Source organism: Schistocerca nitens, chromosome 9 (assembly GCF_023898315.1).
Source record: "Schistocerca nitens isolate TAMUIC-IGC-003100 chromosome 9, iqSchNite1.1, whole genome shotgun sequence".
Taxonomy (NCBI): Eukaryota; Metazoa; Arthropoda; class Insecta; order Orthoptera; family Acrididae; genus Schistocerca; species Schistocerca nitens.
Genome location: NC_064622.1, coordinates 406,223,720 through 406,245,242, shown reverse-complemented (window position 1 = coordinate 406,245,242; position 21,523 = coordinate 406,223,720). Strand labels below are relative to the sequence as shown.

Sequence of the window (21,523 nt, the reverse complement as noted above, 5' to 3'; positions counted from 1 at the left end):
TTAATGTTTTCATGAGAGATCTCATGATCTCACAGTGAATGACCCTGTAATGGTGTTATTGGTTGCTGTTGAGGTCACCTTTTTAATTTATAATCCAATGAGCACTGGCATGAAATTATTTTTACTGTAATTTTGTTGTAGCACTTCACCCATGCATGACACGAAATATTTTATGTTACTTGAAGTATTGCACTTGATAATTAAGATGAAACTCTGTACCAGTTCTGTATAAAAAAAAACAAAGGAGATTTTTTATGTTGAAGATGTTAGTGAACTAAGTATTTTACACACTGATATTAAACAACTCAATATATATAAGATGTTTTGTCATTTTCAGACAAGATGGAGTTCCAGAGGTATGTTTATATTGATGCTACAGTTTAATCTTTCCCCAGGCTCCATGAAGCTTTATTTTACTATAGAATGTGAACTCTGTGTTTGTGGTCAATCTATTCATTGTGTTTTTAAGTTTTCATGCAAGAGATTCATCACTGATGCAAATATAGATATAAAAACAGAAAATCTGATACTTATTAAAGCTGCTGCTTCCCCAGTTACATTGAATCACTGTTGTCTACCTACCACCGTTTGCCTACTATTATTTGCATGACCACACGGTTATTTATCAAGAATGAGAATTGTCCATTTGCTGTAAGAGTAGAAGCCATTTTACAATGATACTGCAGCTATGAGACTTTTTGCTGTTGCTATTAAATTCTCACTTTGAACTAATGGCTGAAAACTATTGTTAAAATGATGTACGGGTGAAGTTATTTTTAGACAAGTCTCACATTGCATTCAGTTTACTATAACACATCTTCTGTTACTGTTCTGTTTATTCATTGGAGAAATTAATTTGCTGCAGGTAAACAGAAGAAGAAACTATAGAATACAGGCAAAGATAGAGAGCAAAACTGTCATAAAAAAAGAAATGACAAGACTGCAAGATAAAGCCTGCTTTGAACTAACAACAAAATACTGTAACTCATTAAACTTTTCTAAGAAAGACTATTCTTACTTAGTGAACCAGCTGGTGTCAGCATTAAATTTTAACAGGATGAGGAATTTCAAATGAATTGATGAGTATTTAGCAAAAGGAAGATTGTTTTATTTTTAGCCAAAGCAATTAATAAAAACACAGCTGAAGTTTTGCATAATTCAAGATTAATTGCCTCTAATTTGAAATGTGTTTAATACAAAACATATTTTGAATTTAGAAAAGTGTAATTTGTGAGTTTTGAGCTGCACAATCTCCATCAAATATCTAACATTTAAAATAAAAATTTCTTTCTGCAATTCTTGATGAATTGTGTTTTTTATAAAAATTAAAACAACAGTTTAATATTACTTTAAATCAGTCTTTTCAAAACTTAAATATAATATCACTATGCTGATAGCATTTTACAATTTGACAGGCAAAACATTTGGCTTGAAAGAATGCTGTTCCTCTCAAGTTGTCACTTTTTGTTTACATCATTTGTACTTGGAAACAGCCCACTATAGCAGGGATGTGAACACACAGTTTATAAGTTGCTACATAATTTTCTAGACGTTTCAGAAGGTACAGCAGTATTTGTTTGATGTAATCAGCTTCTGATCATTGCCTAATTTTTGATGTCTGAAAGAAACTAATATTCTGACTAGCTTGACTGACCTTGCTGAAACAGGCTGAGGATATAAATCTTAATATTAACTGAATAATTTATTATGCCAGTATTTCTGACAATAATATCTAACAACATCTGTTAATTACAAGCAACAGTAACTGACCATCTGTTAGGATAATATTTCTTTTCATTGATTTTTTCAGAACATTGGAGCATGCACAATGTGTTTCAAATTCCCCATGTTGGTTTGCTGTAGTATAATAACAATAGGCAGTGGCACGAGTCTGTACTGCTACATTGCAGCAAGGGTAACATTACTTAGTAATGATATTGTAACTTAAATGCTCAGTGAGAAATAACTAGTTCCCAGCCAAGCTTTGTACCTGTCACGTGGTAAGACTGTTAGTTACAGTGAGTAGAATTTGAGCTCATATAAATAAGAACTGGTCAACTGTATCATCACATACTGCTGTACCAATGTAGAGAGCATATTCCATCTACATAAATGTGAAAGTGCTCTAATATCACTATCATTCTCTCTCTCTCTCTCTCTCTCTCTCTCTCTCTCTCTCTCTCTCTCATATTCAGCAATGTAGTTGTTGACTTTAAGTTTCACTACCAAGCTGTGGAATACTGAAATTTTAGAAAATCTGAAATGTTGGCTGCCTATAGCAGTCTCCACAATAAATTTTCTTCCTTAATGAACTCACAGTAATGGAATTTCTTACTATCACAAGACCCTGCAAATTTTGTTATATGCTGGCAGTACCCTCAGCAACCTCTTCATCATTCTTCTGAGAAAGTTAAGCACTTTCAGGAACTTAATTGTAAGGAATACTGACACGCTGCACTATACATATCTTAACTGTTCGAATATACTCTATTTAGAGCACTAGTACTACTACAACGACTTTGTCTGAGGTATGTCACAACTAACTTGTGATGCTCTAGCATTGATTTTAGTCTAGTTTATCGTTCTCTCGATGGAAGAGTCTGCAATCAGTATGCAGCCATTTTCAGCTGAGACTGTGCTTCAGCTTCTTTCCCCTAAACAGTACACTTGCTACACATCAACCTCCAGAGCATCCTTACTGAAGTTCCTATTTGTAAATGCTCTACAAAATTTCTAACATAGCAAAAAAACACAGACGTGTTTGTTATTTTTTGACGGTTTGAATACTTAGTGGAATACGGTACACAATCGTGCATTGACAGTATCAGTTTTACTCGCACTCCAGGCTACGGATACAGAAAATGCCAAATACACAATGCGGCACTGTACAGTGTCTTTTTCGAACAGTCGTTAAGATCACACAGTCGAACGACACCGCTGCAGTTGGCAATCTCAGTCATCTATTCCTGTGTCCACGGTGGACGACGTGTACTGCGTACTGGCACCACTGGAGAAGGAACTGCGACAAGTGTCCACGCTGAGGGCCGCGTCGGGAACCGGCACGAAGTCGCACAGCATAGTCCGGCACTTGGGCTGCTTGGTGCCCCATTTAGTTTTACTGAGCAACGACTGCAGCACCGACGAGGAACTGTCTTTGGACAGAGAGTCAGTCTCGCCTTCCGCCAGGGAGGCCATTACGTCCAGCGACACGTGGCTGTAGTTAGCAGTGAGATGCGTCTGCTGGGGGTGGTGGACCTGCACAGACGGCGGACGCCTCAACGTGGGCGCCTTCCGACGGCACGTGGCGGTACCGGACCCCGCCTCGGACGGCCTCGGCAGCCCGAAGATACGACGGACCTCGCGCTGGACGCGGCGAGACCGGAGGGCGAAGAGAAATGGCGAGGCGACCGTGCCCGCGGCCAGCATGGTGAGGCTGAGCGCGTCCACGTAGTGCGGCACGCCGCCGGCGGGCAGCGCCACCAGCAGCCCCGAGTGCAGCAGCAGCGCCGCCACGTAGGGGAACCAGCAGAAGAGCGCCATCACCACGACGAGCGCCGAGACGCGCGCGGCCCGCGTCTCCTCGCGGTAGCGGAACACGCTCGCGTTCGAGATGCGGTGCTTCAGTGACGTCACGATGCTGCTCGACGTGCTGCGTACGCTGGCAGCGCGCGAGAGCGGCGTCGAAGGCGCGGGCGACGACTGGCAGGTGGGAGGGCCGGCGCCCTTCTGCGGGGAGCTCGGCGGCGTCACCGTCACTGTCACCTGCGAATTCAAGGAAGCAGCTGCTGTCAGCTTCACAGGTCACAATGTAGGGCATATGCATCAGTCAGGTCACTTACAAGGTACCGGACGATTGCATAATGATATACAGGATACTCAAAAACGAATATAGCGATTAAGAACGCCTGCAACTACACTGATGTTTAAAACTCATGGACGAAAGTAACTTCCGCCCGATGTGCTATTCAATAGCAGCATCACTCTTACATGTTTAGTCTGTTTGTTGTAGATGGATTTCAGCTGTTATGTAGCTATTTTAGTGCAATTATATCTCATTTATGACTGATGCTCCCTTTCCTGCGGTTTTAGATCTAATTAATTCGGTCGTGGAGTACGCCGTTCATAATGCGAAAAAATCTTCTGTCCGATTGCGAAGTAACAAAGCTCTATGAAATTTGGACCATACATGGAGCCGGCCGGGGGGCCGAGCGGTTCTAAGCGCTACAGTCTGGAACCGCGCGACCACAACGTCGCAGGTTCGAATCCTGCCTCGGGCATGGATGTGGGTAATGTCCTTAGGTTGGTTTGGTTTAAGTAGTTCTAAGTTCTAGGTAATTGATGACCTCAGAAGTTAAGTCCCATAGTGCTCAGAGCTATTTGAACCATTTTTGAACCAGACATGGAAATAACTACTACCGCATAGTACAGAAGACAACTGAAAGAAATACACAATGAGTCAAACGCAAATGACACTTTCATTCAAAGACGATACTTACACTTAAGACACCGCGATTTATGACTGTCCCCGTTAATATCACGAAAGGCGGGACATAGTCGTTAATAGGGTATGCGATCACCACGGACGGCAATGTATGCTCTGTAAGGTGCCGGCGACAATGCTGGCAAGGAGTTCTTGCGGTAAGACGTCCTAATCCTTCATGAGTGTGGCTGAGAAATGTTGGATGGTCGTTGGTGCATGCGGACATTCCGCAATACGTCTCCCCAACGCGTACCACACGTGCGCGGTGGGGTTTAAGTCAGGGCGAACATGCAGGCCAGTCCATTTGCCGAATATTCTCTCGTTCCAAGAGCTATAGCACCTGCGCTTTTCGGTGCGGCCGCGCATTGTCCTCCATAAAAATGAAGTCAGGGCCGACTGCACACCTACAAAGATGGACATGGAGAAAAGAGTACAACGTCATAATAATGTTGAACGGTGAATTTACAGCGCTCAAGTTTTGGAGGTCAGTACGCCTAAGCAACATTACGTCTCCCCATACCAGGTCAACATTCGACACTGTTCTTGTGTGTATTACGTAACCCCATATGGCGAGAAGTGGGAACATGTAATCCACCCAGCAACATTGTCGAACATGATCGATTTGTTGGTTCAGGAAGTTATGGTGTTCCATTGGCATACAGGCCTCAGAATGTTTGAATAAGTTTCACGCACCGGCCAATGTTATTGTGAAACATTACTCCTGCCCCATGTGCGTCATTTCGTGAATGCGTGACTTAATTTTGATGGATGATAATGCGTGACTGTACCTATAAGTGTAGGTGGAGCAGCTCTTGGGATTAGAGGATATTCGTCGAATGGACTGGCTTGCCCGTTTCACTGATTTAATCACATTTAGCACCTGTAGGACGCCTTTGAGTGACTATTGTAGCAAGTCCATGAGCACCAACGACTATCCAAGCAGCTATCAACTGCGCTAGCGGAGGAAAGGAACATCGTACCACAACTTCTTACGAAACTTGTGTTCACCGTGGGAGCAAGATGCAGAGCATGCATTACCGTTCTTGGTGACCACACGCACTATTTACAACCATTTCCCGCCTTTTGTAGTGTCCAGGAAACAGTTGTAATTATTGGCTTTGAATAAAATGTCATTTCTGTTCATTTCATTGTGTATTTCTTTCAGTTACCTGATGTTCTATACTGTAGCAGTTCATTCTGTGTATGGCCCAAGTTTCTTCGAGCTATGTTACCGGGCAGTGTCATATATTGTTGTTGTGCTCATCAGTCCTGAGGCTGGTTTGATGCAGCTCTCCATGCTACTCTATCCTGTGCAAGCTTCTTCATCTCCCAGTACCTACTGCAACCTACATCCTTCTGAATCTGTTTAGTGTATTCCTCTCTTGATCTCCCTTTACTATTTTTACCTTCCACGCTGCCCTCCAATACTAAATTGGTGATCCCTTGATGCCTGAGAACATGTCCTACCAACCGGTCCCTTCTTCTAGTCAAGGTGTGCCACAAACTCTTCCCCAATTCTATTCAATACCTCCTCATTAGTTATGTGATCTACCCATCTAATCTTCAGCATTCTTCTGTAGCACCACATTTCAAAAGCTTCTATTCTCTTCTTGTCCCAACTATTTATCGTCCATGTTTCACTTCCATACATGGCTACATTCCATACAAATACTTTCAGAAACGACTTCCTGACACTTAAATCTATACTCGATGTTAACAAATTTCTCTTCTTCAGAAACGCTTTCCTTGCCATTGCCGGTCTACATTTTATGTCCTCTCTACTTTGACCATCATCACTTATTTTGCTCCCCAAATAGCAAAACTCATTTCCTAATCTAATTCCTGCAGCATCACCTGATTTAATTCGACAACATTCCATTATCCTCATTTGCTTTTGTTGATGTTCATCTTATATCCTCCTTTCAAGACACTGTCCATTCCGTTCAACTGCTCTTCCAGGTCCTTTGCTGTTTCTGACAGAATTACAATGTCATCGGCGAACCCCAAAGTTTTTATTTCTTCTCCATAGATTTTAATACCTACTCCGAATTTTTCTTTTGTTTCTTTTACTTCTTGCTCAATGTGTAGATTGAATAACATCGGGGAGAGGCTACAACCCTGTCTCACTCCCTTCCCAACCTCTGCTTCCCTTTCATGCTCCTCGACTCTTATAACTGCCATCTGATTTCTGTTAAAATTGTAAATAGCCCTTCGCTCCCTATATTTTACACCTGCCACCTTCAGAATTTGAAAGGGAGTATTCCAGTCAACATTGTCAAAAGCTTTCTCTAGGTCTACAAATGCTAGAAACGTAGGTTTGCCTTTCCTTAATCATTCTTCTAAGATAAGTCGTGGGGTCAGTATTCCCTCACGTGTTCCAACATTTCTACGGAATCCAAACTGATCTTCCCCGAGGTCGGCTTCTACAGGTTTTTCCATTCGTCTGTAAAGAATTCGTGTCAGTATTTTGCAACCGTCGCACGTTAAACTGATAGTTCGGTAATTTTCACATCTGTCAACACCTGCTTTCTTTGGGATTGGAATTATTATATTCTTCTTGAAGTCTGTGGGTATTTCGCCTGTCTCATACATCTTGCTCACCAGATGGTAGAGTTTTGTCATGGCTGGTTCTCCCAAGGCTGTCAGTAGTTCTAATGAAATGCTGTCTACTCCCGGGGCCTTGTTTGACTCAGGTCTTTCAGTGCTCTGTCAAACTCTTCACGCAGTATCGCATCCCCCATTTCAGCTTCATCTACATCCTCATCCATTTCCATAATATTATCGTCAAGTACATCGCCCTTGTATAGTCCCTCTATCATGTAAAAGATGTAAATGCCGTGTGACTAAGGCCTCCTGTCGGGTAGGCCGTTCGACGGGTGCAAGTCCTTCTTTCGATTTGACGCAACTTCGGCGACTTGCGCGTCGATGGGGATGAAATGATGATGATGATTAGGACAACAGAACACCCAGTCCCTGAATGGAGAAAAATCTCCGACGCAGCCGGAAATCGAACCCGGGTCCTTAGGCTTGACATTCTGTCGCACTGACCACTTTTTTTAAATCTTATTTTTTTAGTTTTTTTTTTTAGTTCGTTGCATCTGCTCGGGGCGGACGTCGCAAGACACCCATTTAAGTTCGTCGTTTATCCATTAACTCAGTTTTTTTTTTATTACAGAGGGCCGCTAACCCTCTGACCGAACACGCTGAGCTACCGTGCCGGCGACCACTCAGCTACCGGGGGCGGACGTCGTATCATATGAAAGTTGCTTTCATCCTTAGGTTTTGCACACCAGTATACTTCATCCTTAGTTTGCGATGCATCGATAATTATTCCAGAGAGGGATCCTCAGAAATTTAATATCAGCTCGAATAAATAAAGTTACGTAACTATTTTTTTTTTTTTTAATTCTTTGCAGGCACGCGTTTGGAGTCCTAGTACTTATTGAGCTCCCCGCTCCACAGCAGGGAGGCATGTCTGTTTTTGAGGTGATAATTTAACTTTACGATCACGTCTCCTAATGGCTAATGGAAGACTCACTTGTTGCAGGAGGGCCGTGTTGTCCTCCGAGGCGGGCGCAGCGGACACGGAGAAGGTGATGGTGGTGGGCTGCTGCTGCTGCTGTTGCAGCTGCGACGGCTGCAGGTCGCACGATGCTTCCTCCGCCACGGACGCCAGCGGTTGGCAGTCCGCCACCTGTGCGTCGACCGACGCGTCCGCTGTGCTCACTTGTGACGTCAGCTGCGAGCTGGCTGCCACCGGACCAGAACCTGCGCACACCGACATGCGGGGGCTCCGTTAGTCGCTGCTGCTCTGCGCCACCAAACGCCTGCTGCCTGTCCCTTCCTTATACAAGCAATGCGGTTTCGAAAAAGGCTGTGACAAAGCCGCCACTCTTAATGAACATCTGTAAGCAATTTCCATCCCCTAGTACAGAAACCAGATGGCAGTTGTAAGAGTCGAGGGACATGAAAGGGAAGCAGTGGTTGGGAAGGGAGTGAGACAGGGTTGTAGCCTATCCCCGATGTTATTCAATCTGTATAATGAGCAAGCTGTAAAGGGAACAAAAGAAAAGTTCGAAGTAGGCATTAAAATCCATGGAGAATAAACAAAAACTTTGAGGTTCGCCGATGATATTGAACGGAATGGACAGTGTCTTGAAAGGAGGATATAAGATGAACATCAACAAAAACAAAACGAGGATAATGGAATGTTGTCGAATTAAATCAGGTGACTCTGCAGGAATTAGATTAGGAAATGAATTTTGCTATTTGGGGAGCAAAATAACTGATGATGGTCGAAGTAGAGAGGACATAAAATGTAGACTGGCAATGGCAAGGAAAGCGTTTCTGAAGAAGAGAAATTTGTTAATATCGAGTATAGATTTAAATGTCAGGAAGGCGTTTCTGAAAGTATTTGTATGGAGTGTAGCCATGTATGGAAGTGAAACATGGACGATAAATAGTTTAGACAAGAAGAGAATAGAGGCTTTCGAAATGTGGTGCTACAGAAGAATGCTGAAGATTAGATGGGTAGATCACATAACTAATGAGGAGGTATTGAATGGAATTGGGGAGAAGAGTTTGTGGCACACCTTGACTAGAAGAAGGGACCGGTTGGTAGGACATGTTCTCAGACATCAAGGGATCACCAATTTAGTATTGGAGGCAAGCGTGGAGGGTAAAAATCGTAGAGGGAGGCCAAGAGATGAATACAGTAAACAGATTCAGAAGGATGTAGGTTGCAGTAGGTACTGAGAGATGAAGCTTGCACAGGATAGAGTAGCATGGAGAGCTGCATCAAACCAGTCTCAGGACTGAAGACCACAACAACAATATTGGTTAATAAGAGTTTATTAGAAAAAGCTACAACAGTTATTCACAAAAGCGAAGAAGAATTATTTATTTTCGTTTTATTTCAAGGAAAGTGACAGTAAACTGAAATATCAGGCCACCATAAAATTCGTTTTGGACAGTTTACCGCTAATGGATATTCAAAGTTGACGACTGTTTATAAGCACTGCTCCTTCATTTTCAACTGGTAGCGTAAGGGCTTCTGAATTCAAATGTGGTCGACCTTGAAGGTGTTCAAAGTGAAGGACTCACGGAAGTGCCGCCTCAGATGGACCCATCAAGCACACAGTAAGGTTTGGACGACTGGCAGTTAAAGGTGTACGAGGTTTTAAAATTTTGAACATGGCTGCGCTGTAGTAACGTAGCAGGTAGAAATCTGATAGAATTGGAAAATAGCAGCCAACCAGTTGCAGAAGTAAAGGTATTTCTGTTTTCCCATGGTTTCGAAAAAAATTTTTTTCAGTTTATTGCCGGCCAGAGTGGCCGAGCGGTTAAAGGCGCTACAGTCTGGAACCGCACGACCACTACGGTCGCAGGTTCGAATCCTGCCTCGGGCATGGATGTGTGTGATGTCCTTAGGTTAGTTAGGTTTAAGTAGTTCTAAGTTCTAGGGGACTTATGACCACAGCAGTTGAGTCCCATAGTGCTCAGAGCCATTTGAACCATTTTTTTTTCAGTCTATTTTCCTTACGAAGAAGACAAATTTATGCTTGTCAAAAGGATCGGTACGGGCAGCGGAATTATCCTATATTTACTTGACGAAAATTGGAAATTTATTTCATCTAATTTGTATCTGCATATCGTCACAATTGTGTCTGCTCTTTCAGGCATACACGTCCAAATGAACGGACTACTTACGCATATAATACATATAACAAATAATATTGGTAAAGCGTAAATAAAGCTTATCTGGTCCCTGGAGACCAAAAGTGAAAGAAGCAGATAATGTCATTCAAATGGTGCAAATGGCTCTGAGCACTATGGGACTTAACATCTGTGGTCATCAGTCCCCTAGAACTTAGAACTACTTAAACCTAACTAACCTAAGGACATCACACACATCCATGCCCGAGGCAGGATTCGAACCTGCGACCGTAGCAGTCGCGCGGCTCCGGACTGAGCGCCTTGAACCGCAAGACCACCGCGGCCGGCGATTATGTGATTGAGAAGTGCGTCACTCACCAGTGAGCCGCGCCCGCTTGCTGTTGTGGTGTGCCGCCGAGTAGATGCACAGGTAGATCCACGCGATACCAGCAAACGGGATGGCGAATATGAAGATGGCGTAGCAGGCGGCGAACGTCTCCCTGTAGAGAGAGTAGTCAGTCCGCTCGAGCTGTGGCTCCTCCACGCTGACGGTGCTGGTGGTGTTGTCGGCGGTGGTGTTGGTGTTGGGAGCGGAACGCGCATGCCGGTACAGGCACGCCTGCCACAGACTTGAGCCAGAGGAGTCCTCCACCGGCACGATGCCCGCCAGGGCGCCGAACACCAGCGCCACACTCCACGCCGTCAGCATCATGGCTGTCGGTCATAAAAAAAATACGTGTTACACTGACTACTGGCAAGGGAAGGACGGCGGCGAATGGAGACCAGACTGTTGGAAAAGGACGGGAGAGGGACGGTGATGCGCAGAGGCAAAGCTGGAAGCGGCAGGGAAGCAGTACTGTAGAAGTCAGACATCCTCGAGACTGCTTATTTCTTTCAGAGTGTTTCATAGTAGTTGTAATTTATCTCAAGCAGAATCAGTATAAAGTAACAAGTAGCTACGGCTGGGACGATCAGTTACTGGCCGAAGGCGAGAGGTTAATTGCAATGCAATGTTCCTAACAACCACTACAGTAATTTGTTTACACGTGCAAACGCTGTAAGGTCAATGTATAAAATCGTATAAAAACATTGTGCGATTTATGTCACACAGTAACTCACGACTGTAGTAATCACCTTTGAAGGAAATAATGAGAACAGGGATTTTTTTTTTTTTTTCTATACTCCGCAAGCCAACTGACTGTGTGGCGGAGGGTACCTTGAGTATCGCTTCTCCCTTCTATTCAAGTCTCTTATTCTTCGTGGAAAGAAAGATTGTCGGTATGCCTCTGTGTGGGCTCTAATCTCTCTGATTTTATCTTCATGGTCTCTTCGCGAGATATACGTAGGAGGGAGCAATATACTGCTTGACTCCTCGGTGAAGGTATGTTTTCGTAACTTCAACAAAAGCCCGTACCGAGCTACTGCGCGTCTCTCCTGCAGTCTTCCACTGGAGTTTATCATCTCCGTAACGCTTTCGCCACTACTAAATGATCCTGTAACGAAGCGCGCTGCTCTCCGTTGGATCTTCTCTGTCTCTTCTATCAACCCTATCTGGTACGGATCCCACACTGGTGAGTAGTATTCAAGCAGTGGGCGAACAAGCGTACTGTAACCTACTTCCTTTGTTTTCGGACTGCATTTCCTTCGGATTCTTCCAATGAATCTCAGTCTGGCATCTGCTTTACTGACGATCAACTTTATATCATCATTCCATTTTACATCACTCCTAATGCGTACTCCCAGATAATTTATGGAATTAACTGCTTCCAATTGCTGACCTGCTATATTGTAGCTAAATGATAAGGGATATTTCTTTCTATGTATTCGCAGCACGTTACACTTGTCTACACTGAGATTCGATTGCCATTCCCTGCACCATGCGGCAATTCGCTGCAGATCCTCCTTCATTTCAGTACAATTTTCCATTGCTACAACCTCTCGATATACCACAGCATCATCCGCAAAAAGCCTCAGTGAACTTCCGATGTCATCCACAAGGTCATTTATGTATATTGTGAATAGCAACGGTCCCACGACACTCCCCTGCGGCACACACGAAATCATTGTTACTTCGGAAGACTTCTCTCCATTGAGAATGACATGCTGCGTTTTGCTGTCTAGGAACTCTTCAATCCAATCACACAATTGGTCTGATAGTCCATATCCTCTTACTTTGTTCATTAAACGACTGCGGGGAACTGTATCGAAAGCCTTGCGGAAATCAAGAAACACGGCATCTACCTGGGAACCCGTGTCTATGGCCCTCTAAGATTTAACGTGCACTGACGGCGAGAACGTTAGACATGAAATCCTGAGATTAGGAGAGGACGGCTGAATAAATTGTCCGTTTCTTCTGAAAGGCTGTCATTACAATCGGTGGATTTAAAATTGCGATCTTCTGTTCATGGCGGTAGGCTGGATGAGGCACCACACTGAACTTCATGCGTCTCTCGATGGTGAAACGCTTTCGTCCAAACAGCTGCTTGATCAATTGTGCATTGTCTGTCAGTGCATTTGAACAGAGTACAGTGGCGTGAACGTCACCGTGGATTATGTTTGTTTGTGCATTAGAGTCGCATAGAAAAAGCTTTGCTATGCTGACGTTTTTATATGACACGTATTTTTTTACTAAACAAAAACAGTAACGAAAACGGCTACAATGAAATGAGATAAATAAGGTGACATAATTGCAGCCATAAATTACAGCATCAAAGACTGAGGAATCTTTAGCAGTAGCACACATTTAGCACCTTCACTGTCACCTTCAACTGGTGGCAGTTCAGCATGCACATTTTCTTCTTCTGCAGCCGGTTCCTCATCATCATTTCCCTGACCCAAATTAATCATTCAGTAAATCCTTGATGTGTGTTCCTTCCAGGGTAAATTACGTGGACAGAAGAGCAGTCCCGAACAGCGAAATCGCAAAATCCTTCACTGTCTTGTTATTTTGTCAGTTCCAGCCTTCTAAACGCATTCTTAGGGAGTTCAAGATCTTCCTTTATATCAGACACCAGATGTTTGCCGTCATATTCTTGTATCTGCTGTACTACTGATCTATTTTTCATATGTGACTTACAGGTGAGGTTAGGGTCGGCAACGTGACGCAACCCATCCCCTCTCTACGAGGAATCCCATTCTGTTGAAGATAATGCGGAGCATATTACCATATTTCTTATTGTGATTCTGATAAGTGAGGGAGCAAGATCATACTGCGGTTCTTCTCTTCAGCTATTACACGAACACGAAACTGACGTATGTAAATAAGTGTCTCAGCATATGAAAGCAGCAAATCTGTCAACAGAGCTAAGGTAACTTGACCTGATGGAATATATGATTCGACACAGAATACGCGAAAGGACTTGCAGTAGCATACTGCAGGTCGTCTTTCGCTTTCCATCTGATTGGTAAAACGCGCAATTCCAGAAGGGTAACTGAACATACAAACTGCTTACTGTCCGCAGCTCGTGGTCGTGCGGTAGCGTTCTCGCTTCCCACGCCCGAGTTTCCGGGTTCGATTCCCGGCGGGGTCAGGGATTTTCTCTGCCTCGTGATGACTGGGTGTTGTGTGCTGTCCTTAGGTTAATTAGGTTTCAGTAGTTCTAAGTTCTAGGGGACTAATGACCATGGATGTCAAGTCCCATAGTGCTCAGAGCCAACTGCTTACTTTTGCATTATTATGTCTTATACTGTGTTTATTATAGGGTACGTCCACAAACCGAGAGGAGGTTTTTAGTGTACGAAAGTGTCTAATAAGACTCAGCGGTGCAGAAGTCAAGCTTGCAAGCACATGGTAAGCACGGTAAATGTTGAAAGACGTGGTTCAAAATGGTTCAAATGGCTCTGAGCACTATGGGACTTAACATCTATGGTCATCAGTCCCCTAGAACGTAGAACTACTTAAACCTAACTAACCTAAGGACATCACACAACACCCAGTCATCACGAGGCAGAGAAAATCCCTGACCCCGCCGGGAATCGAACCCGGGAACCCGGGCGTGGGAAGCGAGAACGCTACCGCACGACCACGAGCTGCGGACTGAAAGTCGTGGGCCTCAACTTCCCACTTTTTCAAGTATGCGCGTTTTCAATTTACTGGCTTCTTGGAGTCTCTACATCTTCGTTCCACTGCGAGAGCACATGATGAGAATTAATTCACTTTAGAAACAAATAAACGTCGAACAGTATAGTACGTACATTTCGGAAAGAATGCTACACAAATCTGAACATTTCGGGCTGACTTTTCTCTGTTCTCGATTGCTGCCAATTTAAGCGATCTATCAGTACTGGTCCTTTCAAAGCGTGGCGAAATGATGTGTGGTGCGAGTAAATTGATAATTAACGTAACGAACAAGTTTAAACACGAACGTCTCTATAATCAGCGTTCGCGAGCCCTTATCACTTGGGTGTGTTATTTATACCATAGCTGCTGATCGGTACGAGGCGAGCGCTTCCGTGGATTACCAGTACTGATCGACACTACCCCCCCCCCCCCCCCCCCCAACCAAGCAGACGTTTAGACTGTGTCATCCTCACTACGCTCCTAGCATTCCCTGAAGGCAACAGTCTTCTTTCAGTAGAAGGACGATCAGGAAGAGGTCTATACATCGAGAGTAGTATCGATTATTATCAAAAACTTTTCGATAGCTGTCGATCAGGGAGTTTGCGGCATTGATAACACTGATCACTGAAGAGAGATACGGGAGATACAGGTGGTCAACAAAAGACGCGGGAGCATTAAAAAAATATTGCTGTAATACGACAGATCTCGGGAAATGTACACTACTGGCCATTACAACTGCTACACCAAGAAGAAATGCAGATGATAAACGGGTATTCATTGGACAAATATATTATAGCAGAACTGACATGAGATTACATTTTCATGCAATTAGAGTTCATAGATCCTGAGAAATCAATACCCAGAACAACCACCTGTGGCCGTAATAACAGCCTTGATACGCCTGGGCATTGAGCTTGGATGGCGTGTACAGGTACAAGTTGCCCTTGCAGCCTCAACACGATACCACAGTTCATCAAGAGTAGTGACTGGCGTATTGTGACGAGCCAGTTGCTCGGCCACCTTTGACCAGACGTTTTCCATTGGTGAGAGATCTGAAGAATGTGCTGGCCAGGGCAGCAGTCGAACATTTTCTGTATCCAGAAAGACCCGCACAGGACCTACAACATGCGGTCGTGCATTATCCTGCTGAAATGTAGGGTTTCGCAGGGATCGAATAGAGGGTAGAGCCACGGGTCGTAGCACATCTGAAATGTAACGTCCACTGTTCAAAGTGCCGTCAATGCGAACAAGAGGTGACCGAGACGTGTAACCAATGGCACCCCATACCATCAGGCCGGGTGATATGCCAGTATGGCGATGACGAATACACGCTTCCGATGTGCGTTCACCGAGATGTCGCCAAACACGGATGCGACCATCATGATGCTGTAAACATAACCTGGATTCATCCGAAAAGATGACGTTTTTCCATTCGTGCACACAAGTTCGGCGTTGAGTACACCATCGCAGGCGCTCCTGTCTGTGATGCAGCGTCAAGGGAAAAGCGCAGCCATGGTCTCCGAGCTGCTGCAAACGTCGTCCAACTGTTCGTGCAGATGGTTGTTGTCTTGCAAACGTCCCCATCTGTTGACTCAGGGATCGAGACGTGGCTGCACGATGTGTTACAGCCATGCGGATAAGATGCCGGTCATCTCGACTGCTAGTGATATGAGGCCGTGGGGATCCAGCACGGCGTTCCGTATTACCCGCCTGAACCCACCGATTCCATATTCTGGTAACAGTCATTGGATCTCGACCAACGCGAGGAGCGATGTCGCGATACGATAAACCGCAAACGCGATAGGCAACAATCCGACCTTTATCAAAGTCGGAAACGTGATGGTATGCATTTCTCCTCCTTACACGAGGCATCACAACAAAGTTTTACGAGGCAACGCCGGTCAACTGCTGTTTGTGTATGAGAAATCGGTTGGAAACTTTCCTCATGTCAGCACGTTGTGGGTGTCGCCACCGGCTCCAAACGCGTGTGAATGCTCTGAAAAGCCAATCATTTGCATATCACAGCATCTTCTTCCTGTCGGTTAAATTTCGCGTCTGTAGCACGTGATCTTCGTGGTGTAGCAATTTTAATGGCCAGTAGTGTAGGAGGGTTGGTCACCCCAGCTCGGGTAGTGATGGGAGTGGCTTACCTGCGGAGCGCAGCTTGTTGATGCGCGAGTGGTAGTGCAGCGGGTCGACGACTGCGCAGTACTGGTCGAGCGCGATGAGCAGCACTCCAAGGATTGAGGCTGCGCAGGTGGCGGCGGCGGCGGCTCGGCCGGCGGAACAGAGCGCGGACAGCGGCCGGGACAGCACGGAGTCTGCGGCCGCCAGCGGCAGGAACACGCAGCACGCAGACAGGTTCGTCGCCACCAAATTCAGCACGAACCTGCGCATCGCCGCAGAGCACAGGCGTCACTCGCCGTACAACTCCGTTCCGGTCGGTTGGGTACTGGATATAACAATTTGTAGGGATAAGATTTCACACAGGCCCAGGGCGCTAGGTAAGAAATGTGGTAGACTTCGGTGCATTAGGGTACGGGGAAAATTCAGTCGGTGTAAAAAACGACATTGCTTACAAAAGGAACTGTGGGAACCATCTGCTTTATGATGGATATAAAATCGAATTACGCCAGCCATCTATGATGTCTGGTTAACAACGGGAGCGTCTTTCGCAATCATCGCGTGTTTCGTGGTACGCAAACCCCCAGTCTGGAAAATTATCGTTTGTACACTGCCCTGATTAATGTAGCGGTTGTGTTATAGAAGGTCGTGGCACTCATATTCGATTAGCCTAAAGATTGTCGGGTATTCCCTCTGACGTCAAGAATGCACCGAGAAACCTTATGGCTTATCGAGATGTTTCCCACTGACTAGAACAAACTACCACTGTGGTGTCACCGCCAGACACCACACTTGCTAGGTGGTAGCTTAAATCGGCCGCGGTCCATTAGTACATGTCGGACCCGCGTGTCGCCACTGTCAGGATCGCAGACCGAGCGCCACCACAAGGCAGGTCTCGAGAGACTGACTAGCCCCAGTTGTACGGACGACATTGCTAGCGACTACACGTACGAAGCCTTTCTCTCATTTGCCGAGAGACAGATAGAATAGCCTTCAGCTAAGTCCATGGCTACGACCTAGCAAGGCGCCATTAACCATATCTGGAGAGAGTCTCACTTGTATTATCAAGAGAAATGTACCATAATTAATTAAAGTTAAGTATACGAGAAGCTCCGTTCTTTTCTTTGTAGCATTCATAAAGTATCCTGTTTCAGACTTAACGCAAGACGGCGTGAGTTGACGCGTGCCCTTTCGGCTACTTCTCAGTGTGGCGTAGCTAGCTTGTTACGCCACAACAACCACCATCAACGAAGTATTAGTGTTGACTTAGTACTTATCTACCGCATTTTTAAAATGTGACTACACTTATTCAGGAAGTTTTAGTTTTATTTCTAGACCGTGCCCTCTTAGACAAATTACAGATTCAGGAATATCTTCTGAAGAAGGCTCAATTATTTGGGCTGAAACGTAGGTAAAGGTTGGTTTCGTTACCGCAATCGAGGCTGATAGTTTCTTATATATTAGAATACTGAACGCATACAAACAATGACAACACAAATGGTCACAGATTTATTTGACGCGTGAGGGAGTGTCGAGGACGTGCTAATGAGCCTGAACTGGCAGACACTTGAAGACAGATGTCGAATATTCTGCAAGAACCTGTTTACCAAGTTTCAAAGAACCAGCATGATGACTCTAGGAACATACAATCTTCTACATATTGCTTCCCTAGGAACTGCGGAGGCAAGATCAGACTGCAACCTCATGATTTCCTGGCATATTTCAAACTCACAGGATTGTCGGGTGTCACATAAGTTCTCCACGATACTTCGCCAACAGACTTGTCGCCATCTTCAGGTGGTTTCTGATCAGTGCTGCTCTGCTCGGGTCGGCGTCCAATATACGTTGGCCGTTACCCCTTCCATCGCTCTGTAGTGACGGAGGGAATAACACTAAACTTACGTAGAACGCCAATCCGAGCAGGACAGCGCTGATCAGAAATCATCTGAAGATTGCAACGAGTCTGTTGGCGAATTGTCGTTGAGAACTTGCGATGTCATCCCAGATGACACCCGAGAATTTTACAAATAAGATCCGGCTAATTACAGTACATACAGAGGCGTTTAACAGATCAATCTTCCTTGCGTGAACAGACTAATAAATGGTACATTGGGAAGTACCCTCTGCCATGCACTTTACATCGGTTTGCGGGAGTATAAATATATAGATAATCCAAATTTAGTGCATACTGCGATGAAGAGTAGTAGAAACGAGAAGAACAACTTGCTTAACATCAAAATGGCGATCGATAACGAAGTTCAAGTGAAAGAGTTAACCTAGCTATCGGGAAGCAAGATTAGAAAGCATGGCCGAATACTGGAATCAGGTTACCATAGGTGATGAAATATCTCTTCAATAAAAGAGCTCTATTGCTATCATATACTCGTATGAGTATGGAGAATTTCGTGAAGCATGTATCTGGAGTGTAATGTGGAAGTGAAAAGTAGGCCATCGGAAACGCAGATCTGAGATGTGGTGCTATCGAAGAATGTTAAGAATGAGTGGACAGATAAAATACGAAATGGAAGAGAGTAAAACAATAGGGAGGGATAGAAGTAAACAGAGGACACTTAATGGAAGAAGGGACAAATTAATGGGACGTATGCTACTGCACCCAGTTGTAGTTAACCTGGCTCTGGAAGGAGTAATAGAAAGGAAAATAGACGTATACCAAGACTAGAATGTGAAGAAAGATTGTAGATGAAACACAGAGGGCAGCGACAAACTAGTCGAAAGAATGGCATTTTAAAAAAGCGATCCATGTGGCGCTTTGTGGGAAACAATCAGATAGAAATGGGCATTCAGCACTAGTAAGTTTGAAGTAAGAAGTCTTAGGGTTTAAACCGTAAAGTCGCATATGGTGGTGGCTAAAGTTAATTAGTCCCATGTTCCGAAGATGATATCACAATAAACGTTCGGAACGTAAAATTTTTCGTCCCCGTTAGTGCGCTGCTGTACTACGTTAAGCACTACAATACTGAAATGTAATATTCTCTCAGTTAATTCTACCATTGGTTCAACACAATCATCTCTTGCTTCAAACTAATTCTTCAGGAAGTGCAGTGTTGTTTGGGTTTGCGACGGTCATCACATCGAATTACGTCAGCCATCTGCAAAGTATTGTTGACGATGGCAATCACTTCGTGTTTCGCGGTACGAAAATTCCCCAGTCCGTAAACTGTGGCTTGGACATTGCCCTGCTTAGCATACTGGTTCTGTTATGGAAAAACTCAGCTCAGATGTACTTAATTTAAAGGAATTCACGTTCTAATTTGTTGGGTATTCCCTCTGACGTCAAGAACGTACCAAGAAACCTTACAGTGTGTGTAGAGATCTTCACCACTGATCGCAGAGAAGACCTTCGGCGTTCTCCGCTTGAACATTTCCATTGTGTAAAGTTTTATTACCTATAAAAACTTATAAGCACAACACAAACTTGTGATCTTGTCGATGTATGGTCATATTTATAATGAACGTATACAACGGGAATAAAGCCAAGAGAAGTTATCTATTTTCTAAATTTTTCGTAAATGTTTAATATTGACATTTCGTAGGCGCACAATTTTATACCGAAGCAATCAGTGGTACTAGAGTATGCACATTCCAAATACGGCGACAGTAACTTGTTGCATCCTTACCTGACGGAATAAAGAAATGAGATTACATATTAATGTACCGTCGACTTAGACTTTGTTAGAGATGCACTTGACAGTCCCAATTTTAAATATCATATCAACGAGTGTGATATACTTTAAGTTTTCAAATCTCACTAAGGGTCGTTAGCACTCCTGGCATGATGTCTACGGTTGTTTGGTTTCTCTATACCATATTTGTTTTATGCCAACTACAGCTGCGACTACGATAATATGCTTCGTATGCCTGATTATTTTTGATGCTCGCTAATAATGCGATAATTTTAATCTCCTGGAGAAGGCCACTAAGTGTCTGAAACCGGTCAAGAAATAAAATTTCTTCGGTAGAAATGGTTACCTATTTCTTCAATAAATACTCTTAGTTACTGACGAAGGTTAAACTACTAAAAATTTAGATCCGTTCTACAAAAACACAACTTTGCAAAACTGAGGTAGTGTTCCGTTACTGGTGGTATTCCTGAACTTTAACTGAACTCGATACTTTTTTTGCGAAATGGTAAACTTGTGTCTGTCGTGGAACTTTGTACTGTAGAAATTTCGTTGTACAACTTAGTGATATTCAATACAGTACTGACGCGTATCATAAATTAGTTACGAAACAAGAGTAATAGTATTAACTACGGGTTCTCGATCAAGTAACCGGCCACTGAAGAAACACGATGAATGCGGGTCCTAGTCCCTACAGATACAAAGTCATCACGAAGTGCGTGCAGAGGCTTACCATGGATTTAACCTTCGAGGCATTGGTGTCATTTTACACACCAGGTACTAGGGCTATCCAGAAAGTAAGTTCTGACTGATCGAGAAATGGAAACCACTTTGAAAATCAGAAATTTTTAGATTATGCTTATCCATTACGGATATTTTAGAACCGTGACTGTATATTAATGTAAATAAGTTATACACAACTGCAACCAGTCACTTTTTTCAATAATAATTCTTTATTACATGAACCGGTTTTCGAACCCTTTCAGGTTCATCTTCAGATGATTTTGGGAGGATCCGGGAAGTTACATCATTACTGGTAGTAGCATAATGGTGGGTGCTGGTTTGCGACAGTATAGGCGGCTTTTTTCGTATCTGTCTGCCTCCATTTTGATGTCCAGAACACTTTCACACGAACTATGTTAGTTCACACTTTAATAGTGACACTTTACCAGCATCCATGCTGTCACTATTAAAGTGTGAACTAATATAGTTCGTGTGAAAGTGTTCTGGACATCAAAATGGAGGCAGATAGATACGAAAAAAGCCGCCTATACTGTCGCAAACCAGCACCCAGCATTATGCTACTACCAGTAATGATGTAACTTCCCGGATCCTCCCGAAATCATCTGAAGATGAACCTGAAAGGGTTCGAAAACCGGTTCATGTAATAAAGAATTATTATTGAAAAAAAGTGACTGGTTGCAGTTGTGTATAACTTATTTACAGAAATATTTTATCTGCCTCAGTTAGCTACAGCTTCCAGCCACTGCTCTACGTCGTCACCACTCCGACTTAGAGATTTGTCGTAGCGTTGTACCAACTTTCAATACCTTCGCCATAGAA

At 44.0% G+C, this 21,523-nt stretch overlaps 1 protein-coding gene across 1 annotated transcript in view; it reads right to left on the bottom strand.

Moving 5' to 3' along the window:
• Positions 1-2,811: 2,811 nt before the first annotated feature.
• LOC126203710 (tyramine receptor tyra-2) overlaps positions 2,812-21,523 on the bottom strand; it is an 85,508-nt gene continuing 66,796 nt past the window's right edge. The window contains exons 3-6 of the mRNA XM_049938085.1: positions 16,346-16,584; positions 10,514-10,849; positions 8,019-8,248; positions 2,812-3,762 (exon numbers count right to left, since the gene is read on the bottom strand). Coding sequence (XP_049794042.1) covers positions 2,953-3,762; positions 8,019-8,248; positions 10,514-10,849; positions 16,346-16,584 — 1,615 coding nt within the window. The 3' untranslated portion in view covers positions 2,812-2,952. The remainder of the gene's footprint in view (positions 3,763-8,018; positions 8,249-10,513; positions 10,850-16,345; positions 16,585-21,523) is intronic.